The 18,778-nt window shown below is 40.9% G+C and overlaps 1 protein-coding gene across 1 annotated transcript in view; it reads left to right on the top strand.

Annotated features, from left to right (window-relative positions):
* The first annotated feature begins 12,105 nt into the window (after nucleotides 1-12,105).
* The window catches only part of LOC100645414 (B-cell lymphoma/leukemia 11A), a 48,874-nt gene continuing 42,201 nt past the window's right edge, over nucleotides 12,106-18,778 (top strand). Inside the window, exon 1 of the mRNA XM_012312643.3 lies at nucleotides 12,106-13,915. Coding sequence (XP_012168033.1) covers nucleotides 13,879-13,915 — 37 coding nt within the window. The 5' untranslated portion in view covers nucleotides 12,106-13,878. The remainder of the gene's footprint in view (nucleotides 13,916-18,778) is intronic.

Below are 18,778 nucleotides of genomic sequence, written 5' to 3'. Positions count from 1 at the left end.
CCCTGCCTTTTTTCCTCTCCAGATCGCTTTTTATAAATCTCTTTCCTTCTCTTTCTCTCTACGTTCATTTTTTCCTTCTTTTTTTTTTACTCGTGGGGCCCTAGGATTTTTTTCTTACCCCTTGGCCGGCCATCTGCCGCTACGGAAGGGGCGGCCAAGATGCAGGATCCGCAAAAGAGAGGTTAAGGGGGGAAAGGAAGAAGGATGCGCGGCATCGGGCCGCATCAAGAAAAGGGAGCGACGCAAACGGTACTATCATAGAATGGATGAGACGAGTCCGAGAGGAGCTTGGGTAATGGCTTAAGTCCCAGTTTCGCCTCACAGAGAACCGATCTGTGGCTTCCAGCAGCTTCCACGGAAAGAATGTGTCGTGGGACGTTGCTGGAAGTCACGTAATATAGCGCCGTTCAATAACGTAGTATGATAAGAGCGGTTCTTTGTAAGATTGTCAGTTGTCGTTCACGATGGAAGGAAATGAATTAAGATATTTTGTTAAGTATATGTAGATTGATCGAAATTAAAAAATAAATTAGAAAATTTACTAAATATACATGGATTCGAGTTAGAAAATGGACTAATTAGTATGTATATATGGATTGGTTTCAACCCTCCATAGATAAATGAAAACACCTATCGCAATGCCTAATTTCCTTGTCAGTTTAGGCTACTGAGAAATTTCGAACATTTTATGACACTATTCATGTCTCTACCGCAATATACCGTGATGTAATACATAATCTTTTCTTAAGTCAAATATTTGAATCTATATAAAACCATATAAAATAAAAAACTGAAGGTAAAAAAAAAGGTTTCACTGTAACTTTGTTAAAAATATGTTTCAAACATTATAAATCACATTCTAGTAATAATTCCAATTTCAGGCACGTGAATCGCCATAAAATTTACCGGTAAGCCGGAATCATGACACCGTTAGGTTCCCAAAAGGTGCGCGTTCTATAAACAAACGGTATCGTGGAACTTGTAGGTTCTCACGGAGTTGCGAGTATAGATTTTCCCAAAAAACAGAGGGAAAACACCTCATCCGGCCAGGCTTCCTCTATAGGTCCACGTCGGTATTTTAATTTTTTTCTCTACCCCTCCCAACCACCACGTTCATTTTTTTCTTCTCTCTTACCTTGCCCTCGCGCGTATTCCGTTGTCGGAGAATCTGTGCCACTCCGGGTACCGTAAACCACTCCCCTCTCTTTCACTCTCGAAACCTGCACCCTCCCCCCTCTCCCTAACTTGTTTTTTTACATTGCACAAGGTGTTTCCGTCCTCGCGTCGAAGTTCCGTCGCCCTTCATTCCGTTCTTCCTTCATCCCCATAGCTTCATAGCTTCACGAGGAATTAAAAAAGAACAGACAAGGGGGCCCCCCATCGGAAGTCGCACGTTCGTTCGCTCTTCGGATTCCAATCGAAGGAATCCACCTAGCTAGTCGATTCCAACCCCACAAAATACTGTTTTTTACCCCTGCTGCTCACCCTATTTCACCGAGCGTAATATAGAGTCTTTCTAGGTGTGACTGCTCTGTGAACCAGTCAAGCTGAGAACTTTTTTATGCAAAGCTGGACATGGGAAAAACACGCGACGGTGGCTATGGATCACGTCGAATGGACCGGAAGGGTGAGAGATTGGATAAACAGATAGTACAAGAATGTCTTAAGGTGCGTACTCAGCATTAAATATGTTGGTGAACATTTAGGAGTATTACGTGATTTTCTCTGGTGACCATGGGTTGAAAAAACTGAGGGATAGTTCTCGAAACTTACAAGAATATTTTATATTCTTATGACACTGTGTTCTCGAGAGCTTCGATATGGACACTTCAGATAATTACGTCTTTTTATAGAAAAAGAAAACAAATTTAGTTTCTTGACTTATTTATATCGTTAATTAATAAATTATTGTACAAGGAGGCATTGACAGTAATATATTTAATAATAATTATATTGAAAAATAATAGTCTACTAAAACATCTTTAAAAGTGATGGATATTGTTCGAACACTTTCTACCAAATATTTTTAAAATATCGAAATGAATCGTGACAGTAATCGCAATTAACTAAAACTACCACACTCTTTCTATTAAAAGGTTTCTTATTTACTGAAACAACAGTGACATCAAGGAATCCAAAGTCGAGGAGCGCAGTGTTAAAAAATGGACGCAACATGGATGTCGTATGTTGTCTGAGCAGAGATGTAGACGAAGGGAATGGAAGAAGGTAAATATTCGCGTTCGAAGGAAACGCCAAAAGGACCTGTGGCTCGATAACTGGCTTCGTCCTGGTGATTTAAAGAACCGATGAATCACCGATAGAGCGTGACCGTCGTCGGTAATTCGCGAAACGAGAAGCCCGGAAGACAGGGACGTTAATCATCGAAGCGAAAGAGGATTTGCATGGACTTCGGCTCCGAAATTTTTCGCCAGCTTCCAGTGCCAAGGAAAACACGGAAACCGGCCTTTCTTCTTTTTCTCTCTTTCTTTCTTTTTCTGTTCTCGGTCAAATGGAAACTGTGCCTGGTCGAATCAGACGTTTCTCTGATTTCAAATGGTTCAACGACCCCACCGGAAGCCAATGTAGGAATATGGAGGACATTGAAGCAGGATCGTGCCAGCTGCAACATTCTCCTGTAAATAAGTGATCGGTCCTGCTGCAAATTTTAAAGAAACTAAGACTTTAAATAGCCGGTTACGAAAATCTCGACGAAAATATCTTCGGAACGAACACACGAGGGGAGACGATCAGTTGGTTCGAGTCACGCCACGATTTTCCTTGGCCTACGAAAGTCGTCCGAAACGGAGTTTCTGATGAGGAACGCTACTTACCCGGACACAGGACTACGGTTAACCCTTGTGAGGAGGATGATCCAAACACCCTTGGCAAGGGGTCCGTCTCTCTAGTTATATTTGGTATCTATCTCCGCTCATCTTGGGCACATATGCCGCATTGGCGTAGCCAAAGGTCGAATGTAGAGGTCAATGTCTTCTCTAATTTACTTTTTTTACATCATTGATTAATAAAATAAGACGGTTAATACATTAGTAGCTGCGAAGATTTGAAACGTATGCAGAATTTCTTTACTATACCGTATAAACCTTTTTAGCCTGCAGAATGGCTTGAGCACGATTTTAATTTTTAGACTATACCAGTATTTTCGACTTTCTTTATTTCACGTTAAATATTTAAACTTCTACTGGTTTAGAATGTGACTGTTTTAGAGCGGTAGAGGTTTTGGAATGTTTGAAAAATTTATTAAATACTCTATATTAGTATCTTCAGACGTATTCGTATTATTATAAATATAAAATTCTCCGAATATCTCTTTGCCAAATCGTCTAAAATCGCATTAACTAGATTATATAAAAATTTCTCTTCGAAAGTTATATCAGGTATTTATACGAGCAACATCAAAATGTGATAAATTAGAAATTAAATCGGAATAGACCAAAGCTGACAATAATTCAATATTTCCTGTTCTTACTATTATAAATTCTTTATCATGTAAAATACTTACCAACTTCTACCCCCGAAAACTTCTCTTCTGAACCAAGAGAAATCCTTAACACTCGCTCCACTAACTCCACTATAATACCAACAGGCGCGCCTGTAGCTTTCAAGAAACCCTTATCAGAAGCGGAACTACATACCACAATAAGAGCAGTGTCGACGAAGATGTCCGAGTAAACTTACCGCAGCGATATCAAAGGTAAGCGCACCGGAAAGCGAACCTCTTTGGACGTATAACGAACTCCCTTTGCACCTGCGAGAGATTAGGTACTCGGACCAAAACATAGTTCAAACGATTTTCTTATCAATCAGAGGCCATTGATATCTAACATATGAGAAACTCATACGAAATCATATGTGTAGGTAATACCGTAGGTTTGCAACTTGTTGAATTACGATACAAATTACGTTATCAAGATTGCAATGTTTAGATTGCATTCATTAAAAAGTTTATTAAATTAACATATTGACTGTATATATTTCGCTTTGGAAACCACGACAGATTAAGGTGACACTACACCATAACATTTAATTTTAGCAAAATTTACCTAGTATTTACTAAAACGCTATAATACATATTTGAGAAGCGTCGAGAATAAAATTGAGACGCTTGAGAATAGAAGAAATTTAACAATATACTATAGCGTTATATATTGTACAATCTATGGACAAACGGTTTGACATAATGAAAATCAATTACCAAGTGGCCGGCAAATTTTGAATTAGTTACGAAGATGAGCATGATACGCGACGATTTTATTTTGATTTACGGTTTTGTACAGATTTCCTTTACATGGCAAGCGGCAAACAGGAAGCCTGCAGTGCGGTTTCAAGCGACCTCTTGACCATCTCTGGTCACCGATATACCAACGCGACGCGCAGACGCTTTGGGGACGCGTTTGCTTTTATCTTGTGCTCCTCCACGCGTCCCTCTTTGCCCGTCCACGTTTTACGACGGACGCTGGAGGACGTATGACGACGAAGAAAGACAGAGAGGGAACGATAAACTCCCACGAAGAGCTGGACGAACGAAAAGCTTCACCGAAACATTCGTCCTCCTTCGTCGTCGTCTTGGTCGTCGTGGCGAGGCACATGTGCACGTCGCCGAGTCGCCAGACAGATCTTTTTTGTCCCGAAGTAAAAATAATCTTTAAAACCCCGAACAGGATGCGTTGTTAGGCCAGGGGAAAGGAGAGAGAAAGAGAAAAAAGATAGAAGGAGAAAGATGTGCCGGGCATCGTCACCAAGATGGTCCACGCGGCGTTTTTTCACCCTTTGGACGCTCGACGCCCTGTAACGGGTGTCCGAAATTAACGCGAGAACCAGAGGACCCTCCTGCTTTAATCCTCCCTGCCTATGAAAAGTTTGCCTACGGATGCTTGAACGCATCTGTCGGAAGTGAAGATTTGACGCTCACGATGAGACGTTTCGTATTTTTCAGCAGCCAGAAGGGTAAAGAATAATGACACTTAACTCTTTTGCCGTGGTAATGACGCAAGGATATTATAAAGCATGATGTGAGTTGTTTAAAAGACACATCGATCAACTGCATCGATTGAGGAGTGGAAGAAATTGATGGCATTACAGATTTTATTTTTTGATAGCCTTGAAACGAAATTATGGAAATAAATCATTTATTTTTAGGAAAGTTGAATGCTAAACGTATATTCAAATGATGGAATGGAGAAATTTATATAACGTAGAGTTCAATAGTCTATAGTTCCTGAGAGGATCGTGTATGCATTTGATGATCAATCGTAGATGACCAATCGTGAATCCAGTGATTCCAGATACAATTAACGGAATCTTATGGTGCTCAACAAATAATAGAAATCATCGTTTCTCCTTCTAGAAGCGAATTATCACTCGTGCATTAATGATGTGCAGAATCAATGACTCGTAATGGAAATCTGGAACTTCGTGCGAGAGAAAACAAAATGTGAGTGAACCCTAACGTCAGGTCGACAAAGATAAAATTGAGGTAGAATACTATTTCTGAATAAATGCTATTTGGAAATTGATAACAAAATCTTCTAATCAAATAGAACGCTTACGTATCGTTTCATATTCTTATATCATCTTTTTACAAATATTCGTTGTTACCATTTTCCCACAGATTTCCCTATTTATATTTGTATATATATCAACATCAATATCATCACAATCAAGCTAAATCCTCTCGTTTCATTTTGAATCGTTCGGTCACTATATTTTTTGTTAGAAGAGAATCGGAGTGCGCTGCAAGTGGGTTACTGCACGTTGTAAATTGTACGGCGATCATGAGACGTATTCTTGATTCCACGTTATCGCGGCCTGCTGTTTGACTTAACTAGGCGGCCGTGCTGCTAAATGGCACACGTGTCCACACATGGCGCAAGCGGCACTGCTCTCGAGCCTCGTATAACGTATGAAATAAAGAAATCGAGCGGATAAGTTCTTACATGACTGTCATGAATTTTGTGCATTGTTGAAATCGCTTCGTCGGGTAATCGAGCGGAGGCAACTCAATTAGCTTCTACGTAGAAAACTATACTGCTGAACGTTTCTTATTTTGTAGGGGAATGTCAATTAGTGTTAATACATTTACGATCAGTTATCTTATTTCTTTATGTAAAATCTAGTATTGTGCGTGTATATCTTAAGTAGACTAATCCTCTGCATCATAGAGATCTAAAACTCAATTCTAACTTTCTTATGTTATTCGTAAATTAATACTGAATATTTTGTATGACTAAATGAAAAAGTTGAATAAATAATTTCAACAATTTTACTTGTAAATAATTTAATATCCATCATTCACGCTATAGGCAGTTCTATAATGACAGCTTACGGCATTTTATATCTTAATAATTGGTTAAATTGAACTAAATTAGTAAAATGCTAATGATAAGCTATAGCTGTGGTAAATATGATACTCTTAAACAATTATACAACAGTCGTAGATAATGATATTCTATAATATAAAAACAGTATTTTATTCAATTCATTTCCAAGCTACTTATCCATCGGTAGCAAGATTATACTTTTACCTCCACTCCTTCTGAAAACTAAACTCTTTCTACGGGTCAAAGACCGAACGATTCCCCGGTTTCCCCAGCTTTAATTACAGCGTGCATCCATTTCTTACCTGTTTAGCTACTCACGCGCTTCAAACTCAAGTAATACACAGGCAAAATCTATTGCAATAATTTTATCTTCTATTATATCAATGAAAAATCATACGTAGTGCAGAGAATTTCCGTAATCCTCTTCCGAAGTAAACCGCTTTCTTCGCTTGAAAATAGAACTAAATATCACATTCTTATTTATTAGATTCGAGACTTTTAATTTAAAGGATCTCTCTTTCTCAATGAGAAACAATGTAATTTTATCGGACGGAGAACGATATTTAATTGAGTATAGGTAGTGGAAAGAACAACAGAACCTATAAAGATGATCTAACACAAAATACTGTCTGCCATACATACAATGTAATGTGTCGCAGCGGCGAGGAACGACAGAGGCAAAGTGACCGTATAAGACCTCTTCCTGTGGCGGGGAATCATAGAAACCCACGGGTTAGACGGCGGCGGAAAAATTGTCTGTACCTGTGGACGTTTGAAACACAGTGCCCCTTCGCTGGTAATGAATGTGGGAGTTTCACACGGGTCAACGGATCGCTGCGTTTTCTAGGGATAACACACGCGAGGATGATGCACTTGGAATTTCTCCTGGCGCAGACCTGGCCCGCGCTATATAGCGTGCACGTCCGTAATAAACAGGCTTGATAACTTATGCATTCCGAATAGACGATACGATCTATCTGGCACTGCAATAAATACGAGGCGAGCCGGATAGCCGCGCGCTTGTAAATTCGCCGACATTTTAACCGAGTTCCAACTAAGAGGACCCAAACCGATAAATAAAAGCCACTTAGAAGGTGCAGACCAATCGACTTTCCATAATTTCCCAGTTTCATTACATATTGGAAGTACCTGCACGATTAATTTTTAGTTCTTAAGAAATAAACGGTTTGCTTCTATCGATTTATTTATTGCAGGAAGATGATATAAAGAACAGTAAATTTTAAAATAAACAGAAATTGCCTTTGTAACATCACCATCTTTCTCTTCTACTTTGTAGTTTATGAAATTGATCAATGTGGTTTCGAAATGGCGAGAGACTCGTATACAGAATCGAAATTCTTCGGACGCAATCGCTATCGACAACATAAATGATCGATGAAATTGTTACGCGAAGGCATAAACAAAAAAATTAGCTGGGCACGTGATTTTACATCTTCTTCTTCTTCTTGTGAAAGTTGATGTTTCGAGCAGGTTCGCGTTTAATGGCTGAACGATGTAGGAGGATGACTTTTGGGATTTGTTGGGTGAGAAAACGCTGTCTCGGAGCAGGAAGTGGTGCAATATGCTGGAAATTTATGATAGTATCGCGGTCTCCGGGATCTTCTACGTATTAAGATCGAGCGATCGTGGATTGGCTGCCAGATGCGATCGGTATCGGTCGATAGGAGGTGGATTTTTAATTTGCGAATTATTGAAAATTTATAAATCGAACGAATCATCATAAACGTCGAATTTATAATACCTCAAAGTTCAAGTCAACTAAATTAAGCTCGAACGACTAATAAAGAAATTAATCACCAGTATGAAAATCAAATCAATTACATCTAAAAATCCATCATATTCATAAAATGTTTCAAACATTCTGAACGAATATACAGCCCACGATTCAGGCAGTACACCCAAATACAGATCACTAGAGGTATCTCGGACAGATATCTATGTCCCGGGACACTGTCCAGGACCCCGGGAGTCTGTCGCAGAAGCCCGCAACAGATAATTTCTCGGGTTAGTTAAAAGTCACTTCAGATCCTCCGCCGACCAGGATAGCCCCTAAGCCTGGGAAATATTTTCGACGCACATTTCCTTGCCCTTTCCTCGTTTCTAACCCGAAGGAAAGCAGAAAAAGCGTCCGCTTCAAATTAAAGGGCGCCACCAAAGTATAACCCATAGGTACTGATTCGAAGCGATGAACGTATCCTTTTGCAAATGGATGTTTCAGGTTTTTCTAATTAAACGTAATTAAAAAGAAAAAAGCCCATTCGATCAAATCTTTCATACTCATAATAACAACGTATCCCTCTAATATTAATATGCGAGCAACTATAAAATCATAACGTTAATCGCAATTTCATCGGACATCTTCCCATTTCAATTATCAATTCAGCATTAAAATCCAGACAATCTCGTTCTATCTGCTTCTATCTTTAATATCGTTCCGTTACTCTATCCTTTTCCAGACTGTCTTTCCATCGCAAGGATCTCGATCCTTGGACGAATAATCCCGTCGAAAGATCCGCGTCGCTGGTATCGATCCCACCGCGGATGAAGGGTTTAGTCACGGAATAATTAATGTGAGAGAGCAGGTACCTCCTTGCGTACACTCGTCTACTCCACTTTCTCTGCGACTTGAAGCTGTGTATACGTGTTTACGGGAAGTTCGAAGGGGACCAACGTGCATCGGTAATCGCGACGCGGATCTGTAACGTTCGCGGCTGACTGATGGATACGACTCGAACATTGTTCCCGCGATTGCCTGTAGAAGCGATTGCCCGATCGTTAAATTTCTTCCAGGATTCCGAAAGAATTTTTACAATTCGAACGGAGCATGGTATTTTCGATATTTTTGCGGATATTTAGTCAGTATATGAGTAATGAATTTTATGGATTTCAAATGACCAAAATAAAAGTGTTGATATTTTGACCACAATAGAAGATCATTGAGATGTCTTAAATACATTTGTAAAACATCTTACTTGCTGAGGTAGGTGGCTAACCCTGGGTAATTAAGGTCCAGTTGACCATGGGTCATCCACGTCTTTGGAATATGTGCGACCATGGGTCTGTGGAACATGGGCGTGCCAGGTATACCGGAGTCATGATATGAGCGGTAGCCGTCAGTGAGGCGTTGAGGGGTGAGTATTGTCAGCATTGTCAAGGAGCGTGGTCAGCGTGAAAAAGAGCGTACCGTTATAACGAGAGTAGCTAGTGACGAATGACGACTGTATGCATATAGACTGACGGAGCATCCTACTTGATTTTGTGTTGACGTGAACGATATTGAAACAAATCATACCGTTACTAAACTTACTAGCGCTACATTTTCCTACACTCATATTATAAATATGACATTTGTCTGTTTAGGTTTGAAATGATGTATATAGCTATTTCATTCTCCTACTTGAATATATCAATTGTCATAACCGTTATATGTTACTTACCTCTTGTGTCTTAGTGTTTTTATAAAGCATCATGTATATTTATTACTTGCCCCTTATAAAATTCATTTTTTAGATCATTGATGATAACAGGTGGCAAATAATCTCGAAATCAGAAATATAATAAAAATGGATCTATTACGTTTTTCCTCGTCATATTGCCTTTATATAGAGTTTTAGCCAATAGGTTTCTTTAACTTCCATAACCACATCGACTAATTTGATCACATAATATTAAAACGAATGTAAATATCCCAGAATACAAGATCATATTCTACAAATTGAACAACATACAAAAACAGTATATTTGTTATTCGATAATTTCCATCGATAATATCTTATTAGTGGAAACGATCAAATATAAAGAATCATGTTACCGCGCTCGTATTTAACGTCTAGTTGCGGACGAACCAACGAAACCAACCGCGCCTCGAAACTTTTATTACCCACTTTATAATGCATGCGTGGAAATCAGTTTGGTATTCCGTGTCGTATCGAACTTACAAACTCCAACTGTTGCACAATGCCGGCGATTGAATCGTGTCAACGAATCGTTTCATCCACCTTAAAAGAAAGAGACGGAAGAAAGAAAAATGAGGAACTTGAACAAAAAGATACAACTTAAGGGTAAGGATGCTGTTAGAAGGATACCTACTGTGAAAATGTGGCTGTGAAATTTAGCGCAGGTAACGTGAGCATAACAAATGTGACACCAACCGTCAACAAAAGCCTGGCACCTCTCCAGGCCGGCATTAACACGCGTGGAAATTACTCTGGTAATTTAAACGCCTGGCCAGTGTTAATCGCATCGTTTCTTACCGACTAAATCTTTGGTCACTGTGCACGCGTTTTCTGACGAACTAAAATTTTAATGAATATGTCGCAACAATCAAAGGAGCTTTTCAGAAGCCAGACTCTGATCAACTACATTTTTATCATTTACTTAATTTCATTAGAAGTACATATATAATTAATATTTAATTCCGAAGGAAAAAACGACTTAGCTGCACAAGTTCGTTTGTCACAGCAGGACGAAATAAATCACGGTATAATGATGGTGAACGATTCTAAGATAAATATAAAAAATAGTATTTGCAACATCTCTACTTTTTTGTATTTTTTAATCTATGAAGTTGATCAATGCGGTTCTAAAACGCTTAAACACGAGTTTCTCAGAGGCCAAATCGATCAACTACAATTTTGTAAATTTTAAAATTTCATTGTGACAGATATACTGAGAATTTTGAGGACTATGAAAGAAGCGCGCGTTTAGCTTCAAAACATTTAGTACATTGTTGCCAATGTACTGAATTTTCGAACTGCTTCTCTATAAGTTATTTTTCTGTTCATGTAGATTTTTACGAGGGTCGTTACATTGCATGTTCAAATGTTCTCAATCTCTCAAAATGACAGTACGACAGTGTTCACACATCCACGGTAACCATAGTTTAGTGGCTAGCGAAGAAACGTCTGAAATCAATTGAAAAAGCAGGTTGCAATAACGAAGCAGTTGCATTTGACAGTAAATCGTGTTAATAACTAAAAACCAACTCGAGGTTCGTTTAAAATTAAACGGTACTAAAACAATGAAAATCTAGAAAAACGAGCCAATCACGTTTATTGTCCATGATCTTCATATTAAAAGCACGTCCTTATTGCTGCAAACCCTCCAACTTGCTTTTGCAATTTTCACCTCAAACCAAACTTCCAATAGAAAGGGCCAATGAAAGCAAAGGAGTCTGCGCTTCCAACATATTGTTAACGGTATATCGCAACATAAATGTTAACCCGGTTCCCGTACATTTTTGGCAAATACGTATGTCATATCAAATAAACTAGAAAACGTCGATCCACGTGTTCTGTCGTCAACATATAAAAAATTTAAAACATCGATACACATCTTCCGTCAATAATGTATTTTAAGAATCAACGTTCCAATGGGCAAAAAAACAAAGAAAGAAAGTCAACCCTGCGAAACGATGCGTATCCGCGCGATCCCGCGTCCCGTCGCGAGACTGTCGAGTCGGGTCGCGCGCGAGTCAGTCGTCTCGATCGGGACAGAGACGAACGATTTCGAGGCGGACACGGGGAACGGCAGCTTGGAGAAGGAGCGACGCGTAGCGGACAGAGACGAGGCTATGGTACGCGCACGAGTATACACACCAGTCTAGTGCGCGCGTGTAACTTGCACGCTTGCGAGAGAAGGGAGAACACACGAGAGAGAGTGTACAGAGTGGAGAGAGAACAGATGCCGGTCGCCAGACAGAGAGAGTGATCGGGCGAGCGAGAGACTCGTGCACGGCCAGTGAGGAACGACAAAGAGGGGGAGCCGTGTTACCCCCACCACGGGGGTGAAAACTACCCCGAGAGCGCGTGGGGTGTCCGGTCTCGGCGCCGAGGCGAACCGAGCGCGTCCGAAGTGAGCACAGTGCCCGAGACATCAGGTCCCGCACGGCACGACTAGGCGCACCGTCCGGCACAGTCCACTCAGAGATACGACCCATGCTGGACCATCGTCGCTCTGGTCCACGCCGGCATCAGGCATTCGACATCCGCGCGTCAGCCCACACGCCGAGACAACCTCGTCGGCAAGAACCTCGTCGAGAACGTCCAAAAGTACGCCGACCAGAAGGACACGCGTTTGACGAACCGTCCAGAAAGGAATAGCACGTTGTTGTTCGTCTTGTACATGTTTCAAACCGGAAGGACGTGAGACCAGCAACAGCAGAGTGTTTTGTATTACGATCTTCGTGATAGTTACAGGAAGATGTTACCGAAGCCGATGAAAATTCAGTTGAAATACGCGTGTGTCGTCTGGCGCGCTTTTTAGAGCCCATTGTAAGAATAAGAAAGAAGAGACCGAGAAGGAGGAGGACCAATGTGTGTGAAGCGTGTTACGTCAGTCGAAGGAGCGACAGTTACGTTGATCTTAAGGCGCACTTGTTTTGTTTGTTTCATATCGGTTTTGCTTCTGATTGTTCCGATACTCTTATAATATTTCGGTGAGAGGAAAGGTGAAGAGGAAAAGAGAGGTGAATGACAACAGAAGAAGGATGGGATTGTTGGTATAATTAGTGATAGCGTGTGACTATTGGACAACGCGCGACGGGCCACAGCTGGCCGCGACACTGTTGCGGTGACTCTGTTTACCAGAGATATAACTTCCACGAGGTGAAATTCCTGCGACGGTGCCAGTTTTCTGGGAAAAATTCGGCTGACTGGAATCGACAGTGAATCGCGACGGTGCCGGCGAAGCACCTGTGCGCGACAGAAAGTCTCCAGGTTTTTGCTTCTGTTTTCCCCGAAGTGTCGATCGCGATTAAACACCTTGGTTCGTGCTCTGTTCGTTCCACGTCTGTGTGATCGCATATATGTGCGCCGCGACGTGTGTCGTTTCTCGCGAACGCGCCGCGCTGAACGCCAGCCGAGGAACACGATGAGGACGAACATTAGTTGACGAAGAAGTGCGTCCCGGCCGACTGTCAGTTCCGTCGTCGTCGCGGCCAGGTGCACCAGACGATCGGACGGTAAATAGAACAGAAAATCTTCAACGAGAATATATTCGAGATAATCGAGAATAAATTTAACGGAGAGGAAAAGAGGAAAAAAAGAAAGAGTGATTCAAAAGGGGGGTTTATCGCGAGGGTCGATCGACCAGGATCGAAAGACTCGAGGAACAGAGGAAGGAAGTGAAAAGTTGTTCAAGGTGGAAACAGGTGAAACGTCGGATGGACTCGTTTCAACGAAGCAACACCGCGGGGCGGAGGTGAGGGGGAGGAGGACAGAAGGTGTTGACGAATTTACTTTGATTCTGCTCGAAGGAACCGTCTTCCTTCCAGCGTAGTCCTCACCTCCCCCTTTTCTTCAACAACTCACAGTTAAAAAAAAAAAAAAAAAATACCAAGCAAATTTGAAAATAAGAAGTGTGTCGAAGATTCGTTGGAATCGCGTAGAATATCGGCCAAGACGATCGAAGGACGAGCATTTCGATCGCGGAACTACCTTCCGTCCTGGACGTTCGAAGGAAACCCGTTGATCGGAGGCATAAATCGTGCGACGCGCCACGAAAATCGACGAACGTCACCATGAGGATCAAAATGCCCGCGGTCAGGATCGCGCAAGGTGAGTAGATTTGAAATAAAATAACAAAATTCAATTTGTATTTAGAAAGCCGAGACTCGTCAGCGTCCGTCGCTTGATCAGAAACCGTAATTGTTTCCGTTTCGAACGTGTTATTATTTTTGGATTTTGCGCGGCGCGACGAAGACGCGCGCCTGAACTTGAAAGCCTGGAGTGAAGTTTTCCTCGTTGCCACGAACCTTCTTCGCTCCTTCATGCTTCGTTTCCAGCTTTATTTGGAAGTTTCGTTTAAAAAAGATTTGTAGTTTTGTCAACGGAGAATTCAATATGGTTTGATTCGCGAGATTCGTTTTAATCTTTGATCGCAGGAGAATATTTGGGGTTTCCGATAATTTGCGATTTGTCCGTGTCGCGTATGTGAAATTTCCTTTAATTTGTAATAATAGAAGAATAATTGGTTTTCCAATGATTCATGATTCCTCTAATTAAAAGTTTTAAATAGTTTCATTTGTGAGATTCGTTCTAATTTCTAATTGCAGAATGTTTGAATTTTCTGGCGATTTTTGGTGTCGATCTCGTAATCTTATAAATCGAAGATGCTCTATTTGTCATCTGTTTAGTGTTCGATACGTGTATAGCTGGCTCGCTACTGGAAAATTTGCGAATATAACTTGTCTTTGTGAATTACAAGAAATTGACGTTTCTTTAATTTGACGGAAACATGCACCGAAATATGCAAAATGTATCTGTTCGGTAAAAGTAAATCGAAACTTTAGTTATTTTGTATTTGACATATTTTACTTTATTCTTTGTGTTTTATATTTGGCAAGTAGAAAAGGGTAATACAGTGTATAAAAGTTTATGTTCTCTAACACTATTCGGTCTTATACAATTTCGCAAATCTTTAAACCTAAAGTAATTTAGAATAAACCGTAGCGATTAAGTTTGCTTTTACATTCTGTTTTTTCTCTTATTATAGAATTACATTGAAAGCTACGTATTATGAAATCTATTTTAAGGTTCCTATTATCAATTTTAAATGATAATATTGACGAAACAGTCGAACAATTTCTGAACTGATTCATAGAATTACTGAAAGATCGCTCGGCTGTTCATTCCACCTTCCAGTAAATTGAAAAAGAAATTTAAAAGCGATCTTGTCACCGTCACAACCTCTTGCCGACAAATCCTCGGTTTGTAGGACTCAATGTAACCAAACGTGTTCGAAATCCTGCCGACCGAGAGGTCATAAATCGTTCTCGATCGTGTAACTCGAATCCGCTGTCCTAATTCTTAACGATAACCTTAACCCAAACACTTGAATCGATCCACACTTCTCCAATCTCGAATTCACCAAATAATTCCGATTTCATCTTTCTGCTAGGGACGCGATCTTTATAAACATTTCCTAAACTCAAAGTCATGAAATTATTCGAATCTCGTGCAATTTGCTTCCTCGTCTCTCTCTGGTGGAAGGGCAACCTGTCGCCTCTCGTAGCAAGGGCAAACTAAAAGCAGCTGCGAGAAGAGGAGAGAAAAAAGAAGCAACGGGGGATGAAAAAGGAAGAAGAATCGGTGGCGGTCGCGTGGCCACGGTTAAGAAAAATAAAAGACGCGCGGCGTGGACGTCTAGAAAGACGCGAGAGAGAGAGAGAGAGAGACGTTACGAAGAAACGTGACGAAAGAAGGAGAAAGGGAAGGGAAGGAATGAATGAATGGAGAGAAGACCGGGCGGGGGTGGTGGCGGGAAAAGCGGGGTAGCAGGCCAACGTCTTCGGAGAACTCGTCGCCGGTTGAATTTTTAATTAGTCCCCGACACCCCCACCTTCGTAAGTTTCAAGGGTGGAAAAAGAAGAGCTGCAGAGAAAGAGAGGAGAAGAAGGAGTCGGCCAAGGCGGAGGTGGAGAAAGAACAAGTCGAGGGGGTGGGATGGATAAGGAGGGGCGGCATTGTCATGCGCGCGTTTTTCACAGACTTTTCCACCCCCGTCACTGCCGGCACCCCCGTTGGTAACGCACCCTACCCCGCGTCGCCTCGAACCGGCTCTCTGCACCCCCTCGCCCCCACGGAGAGAGCAGCAGCAGCGGCGGCGGTGGCGGCGGCGGCGGCTCCGTTTTCTTAATTACAACTGCGATATTCTTTAGTTCGCGCGATGACGCCGCCGCGAAAAGATACCGGAATATTTCTCCACTGATTAACCCCGCGGCTCCATCTTATGAAATCGTTCGTTCCACCTTATAAAGTATCGATCGATCGAGTATCTAATTCGATCGGTCAGTCAGGATCGTCACGATAGACGACGGATGGCTGGACATGGACACCTGCCGCCGTGTGTTTTATTCATTTGTATTATAGGTAGAATCGTGGTTTTGTTGTTTGATACTGTTGAAGATGTTAAGTTCTCGAGGGGAGGAAGAATGTCAGCGTGATTGGTGCCTTCATCGGTGACCTGGGCTTCTGTCAGTGTCGAAAAGTGGTCGCTACGTATACATATGCGCGTGAGAGGTGGAGCGAGGATGGCTCGCAAGTCAACTACGTACGCATGTCTGGAATGTATGGAATCGGAATTGTGAAATAGCTGTACGAGGATGACAAGCTTTCGATCAGTTCTCGACCATGTTTTTATTCGAGAAATGAATCTGCTATATCTTTTATGCGAGATACGAGTTTGTCGAAGGTGACGATAACGTGTGTGGTCGATCGTGGACACGCACGCGTCGCGTGATGCCGATTCCGAGGAAATTCGCGAATTGGTCGACACGATTTCGGCATCGCGTGCGTTTCAAGAGGTGAGTCCGATCGATTAGACCTCGAAATAATTTTCTTTCGTGACAGTTTGCTTGGTCGAAATGTCAAAATTTCTCTGATCGCTTTCCATTGCGATAATTTCCGTTCTATTTCGTCTCAACGCGCGTCACTCGACGTTTCTTTTAATTTCTACCTTGATTATGTGAATTCGCGTTATTGAAATTTAGGATCGAACGGTCTTAGAGCTTAGAGACTGATGATTCGAGAGGGCTCGATTTGACGATCGCGAGGTCAACCTTTAAATTTCTGTTTGCAAATGCGGATTATCCTGTCGGCGCTTGAATCTACGACTCCTGTTTACATCGCGATTATCCGCCTTCCAACTTGTCCTACATACGAGTAATCAAGTAAATAGATCACGCGATCGCCCAGCCCTCGATCGGTAAACGTCTTGTACAATTATTTTGCAATTTACCACAGCGGCTTCGATAATTTTGTATTTTACGAATCTTGACAAATAAATTTTCGATTATTTTTACTCTGCTACAGGTTTTCATGAATGTTTTCTTGTTTTAAGAAAGCATTAAAGCATAGGGATTGAAACAAGAAATCACACGTCCGAAGAACGATTCTGTCATATTTTCCTTGAAGGAAATTTATTAGTAGGAAAATATTATTAAGGAAGAACGTAGCGAGATTAAAGTACGCGTATTTTTCTTGATGCGAAGAAGAGAAAAATGTTGAGAATTTTCTGTCTTAACTCCGCTGTAATTCTTCCAATTTTATGCCTCGGTTCTATTTTTATTTCGATAAGTAAGAAGCCTCTTAATATTTTAACAAGAAAGAAGTAATCTCTCATCGACTGACAATTCTTTTATGCTTTGCTAAATCTTCAGATACTTGTTAACATTACGAAAATACATTTTAACTTCAAATTCGGACTGATCTTTTTTCTCTTTCCTTTTTTTTAAATAAAAGAACCTTCACAGTTACTTATTTGCTGCCCAACTATAGTCACAGTCAATTAAAACTATGATTCCTTAAAAAGTTTCTTTCTCAAGCGTCAATATGATTTATGCTTATGCAGTATGATTTATGCTTGAAATGAATAATTGCGCAACTATCGGTACCCGACGCGACGAGTGGAAATTTTCGAACAGGAGCGACCGTGCGGAATTGTCAGCTGCGATCTCGGGAACGGAAATCGTTTTTCGAAATCGCTGGTCGTTTTCTCTCTTTCTTCTTTCCTCGAACAAATTTCTTCACAGGTCGGCGATCAACGATTAAAGTGAACGCGATGGCGCGACCCGTTATCGGAATAAGCAAATTCCCAATTAAGATAGGAATCGTATATCGGGCGTTGTACGGGACCGTGACGCTTCTGTTCGAAGAACAGGAGCACAGGCAGCTGTTGTTTGAATACAAAACAACGTCGAATCGAGCGAAATATCGGCGACAGTCAGGGGAAAATCGTGTAACGAACGAATCGCCAGCATTGCCAGTAAATTATCACTTCCCTGTGGACTGTATCGCCTTACGTGTGCAGGTAGTCGATAAAAAAAAGAAAGGAAAAGGTTGTCAATGTTTTAGATATTCGTTTTATTATTTTCTGATAACGTAGCTTCTTAGTTTGTACATGGCGGGGTAAATGGTTTCTTTGATAAGAAATATATTAAGCAGAAGTTTAAAAATAATCGATGCGAGAGCAGAGATGTTAAGAGGAATTCATTTTTGACAATATAACTTTACACGTAGAATTGGAAGTAGATTTCGTAGGGTCAATGCATTTAATAGGAAAATTAATACCACAATTGAGTAGGAAAATTTTCGGTTCTATTTTGCTTGGATTTGATTTTTTGGTACAGATCAAATAAATAATTATATTCACAAGTTAAATTTTTGGATAAAGTTTCCTACGTAGAAGCTAAACGAGTAGAAGTTGAGATTGTTCCAACTAATCTTCTAATCATCTCTAAGTTATGATCTCAACAAATATATTCAATAATCCCGTATGTACTTACAACGCAACTTGCTTGTTAACAAACCTGCACAAACAGTAACGAGCTACGCTCTAACACATAACGCTTAATGAATCTAGCGTTCTTAGATGGCAACATTAAATGCCTCTCTAGTTTGCTCATCTTAAAACCTGTGATA

The sequence above is a fragment of the Bombus terrestris genome, chromosome 10, assembly GCF_910591885.1.
Source record: "Bombus terrestris chromosome 10, iyBomTerr1.2, whole genome shotgun sequence".
In the NCBI taxonomy this organism is placed as follows: domain Eukaryota; kingdom Metazoa; phylum Arthropoda; class Insecta; order Hymenoptera; family Apidae; genus Bombus; species Bombus terrestris.
Note: the sequence above shows the minus strand (reverse complement) of the source record. Positions and strands in the feature narration are given on the sequence as shown.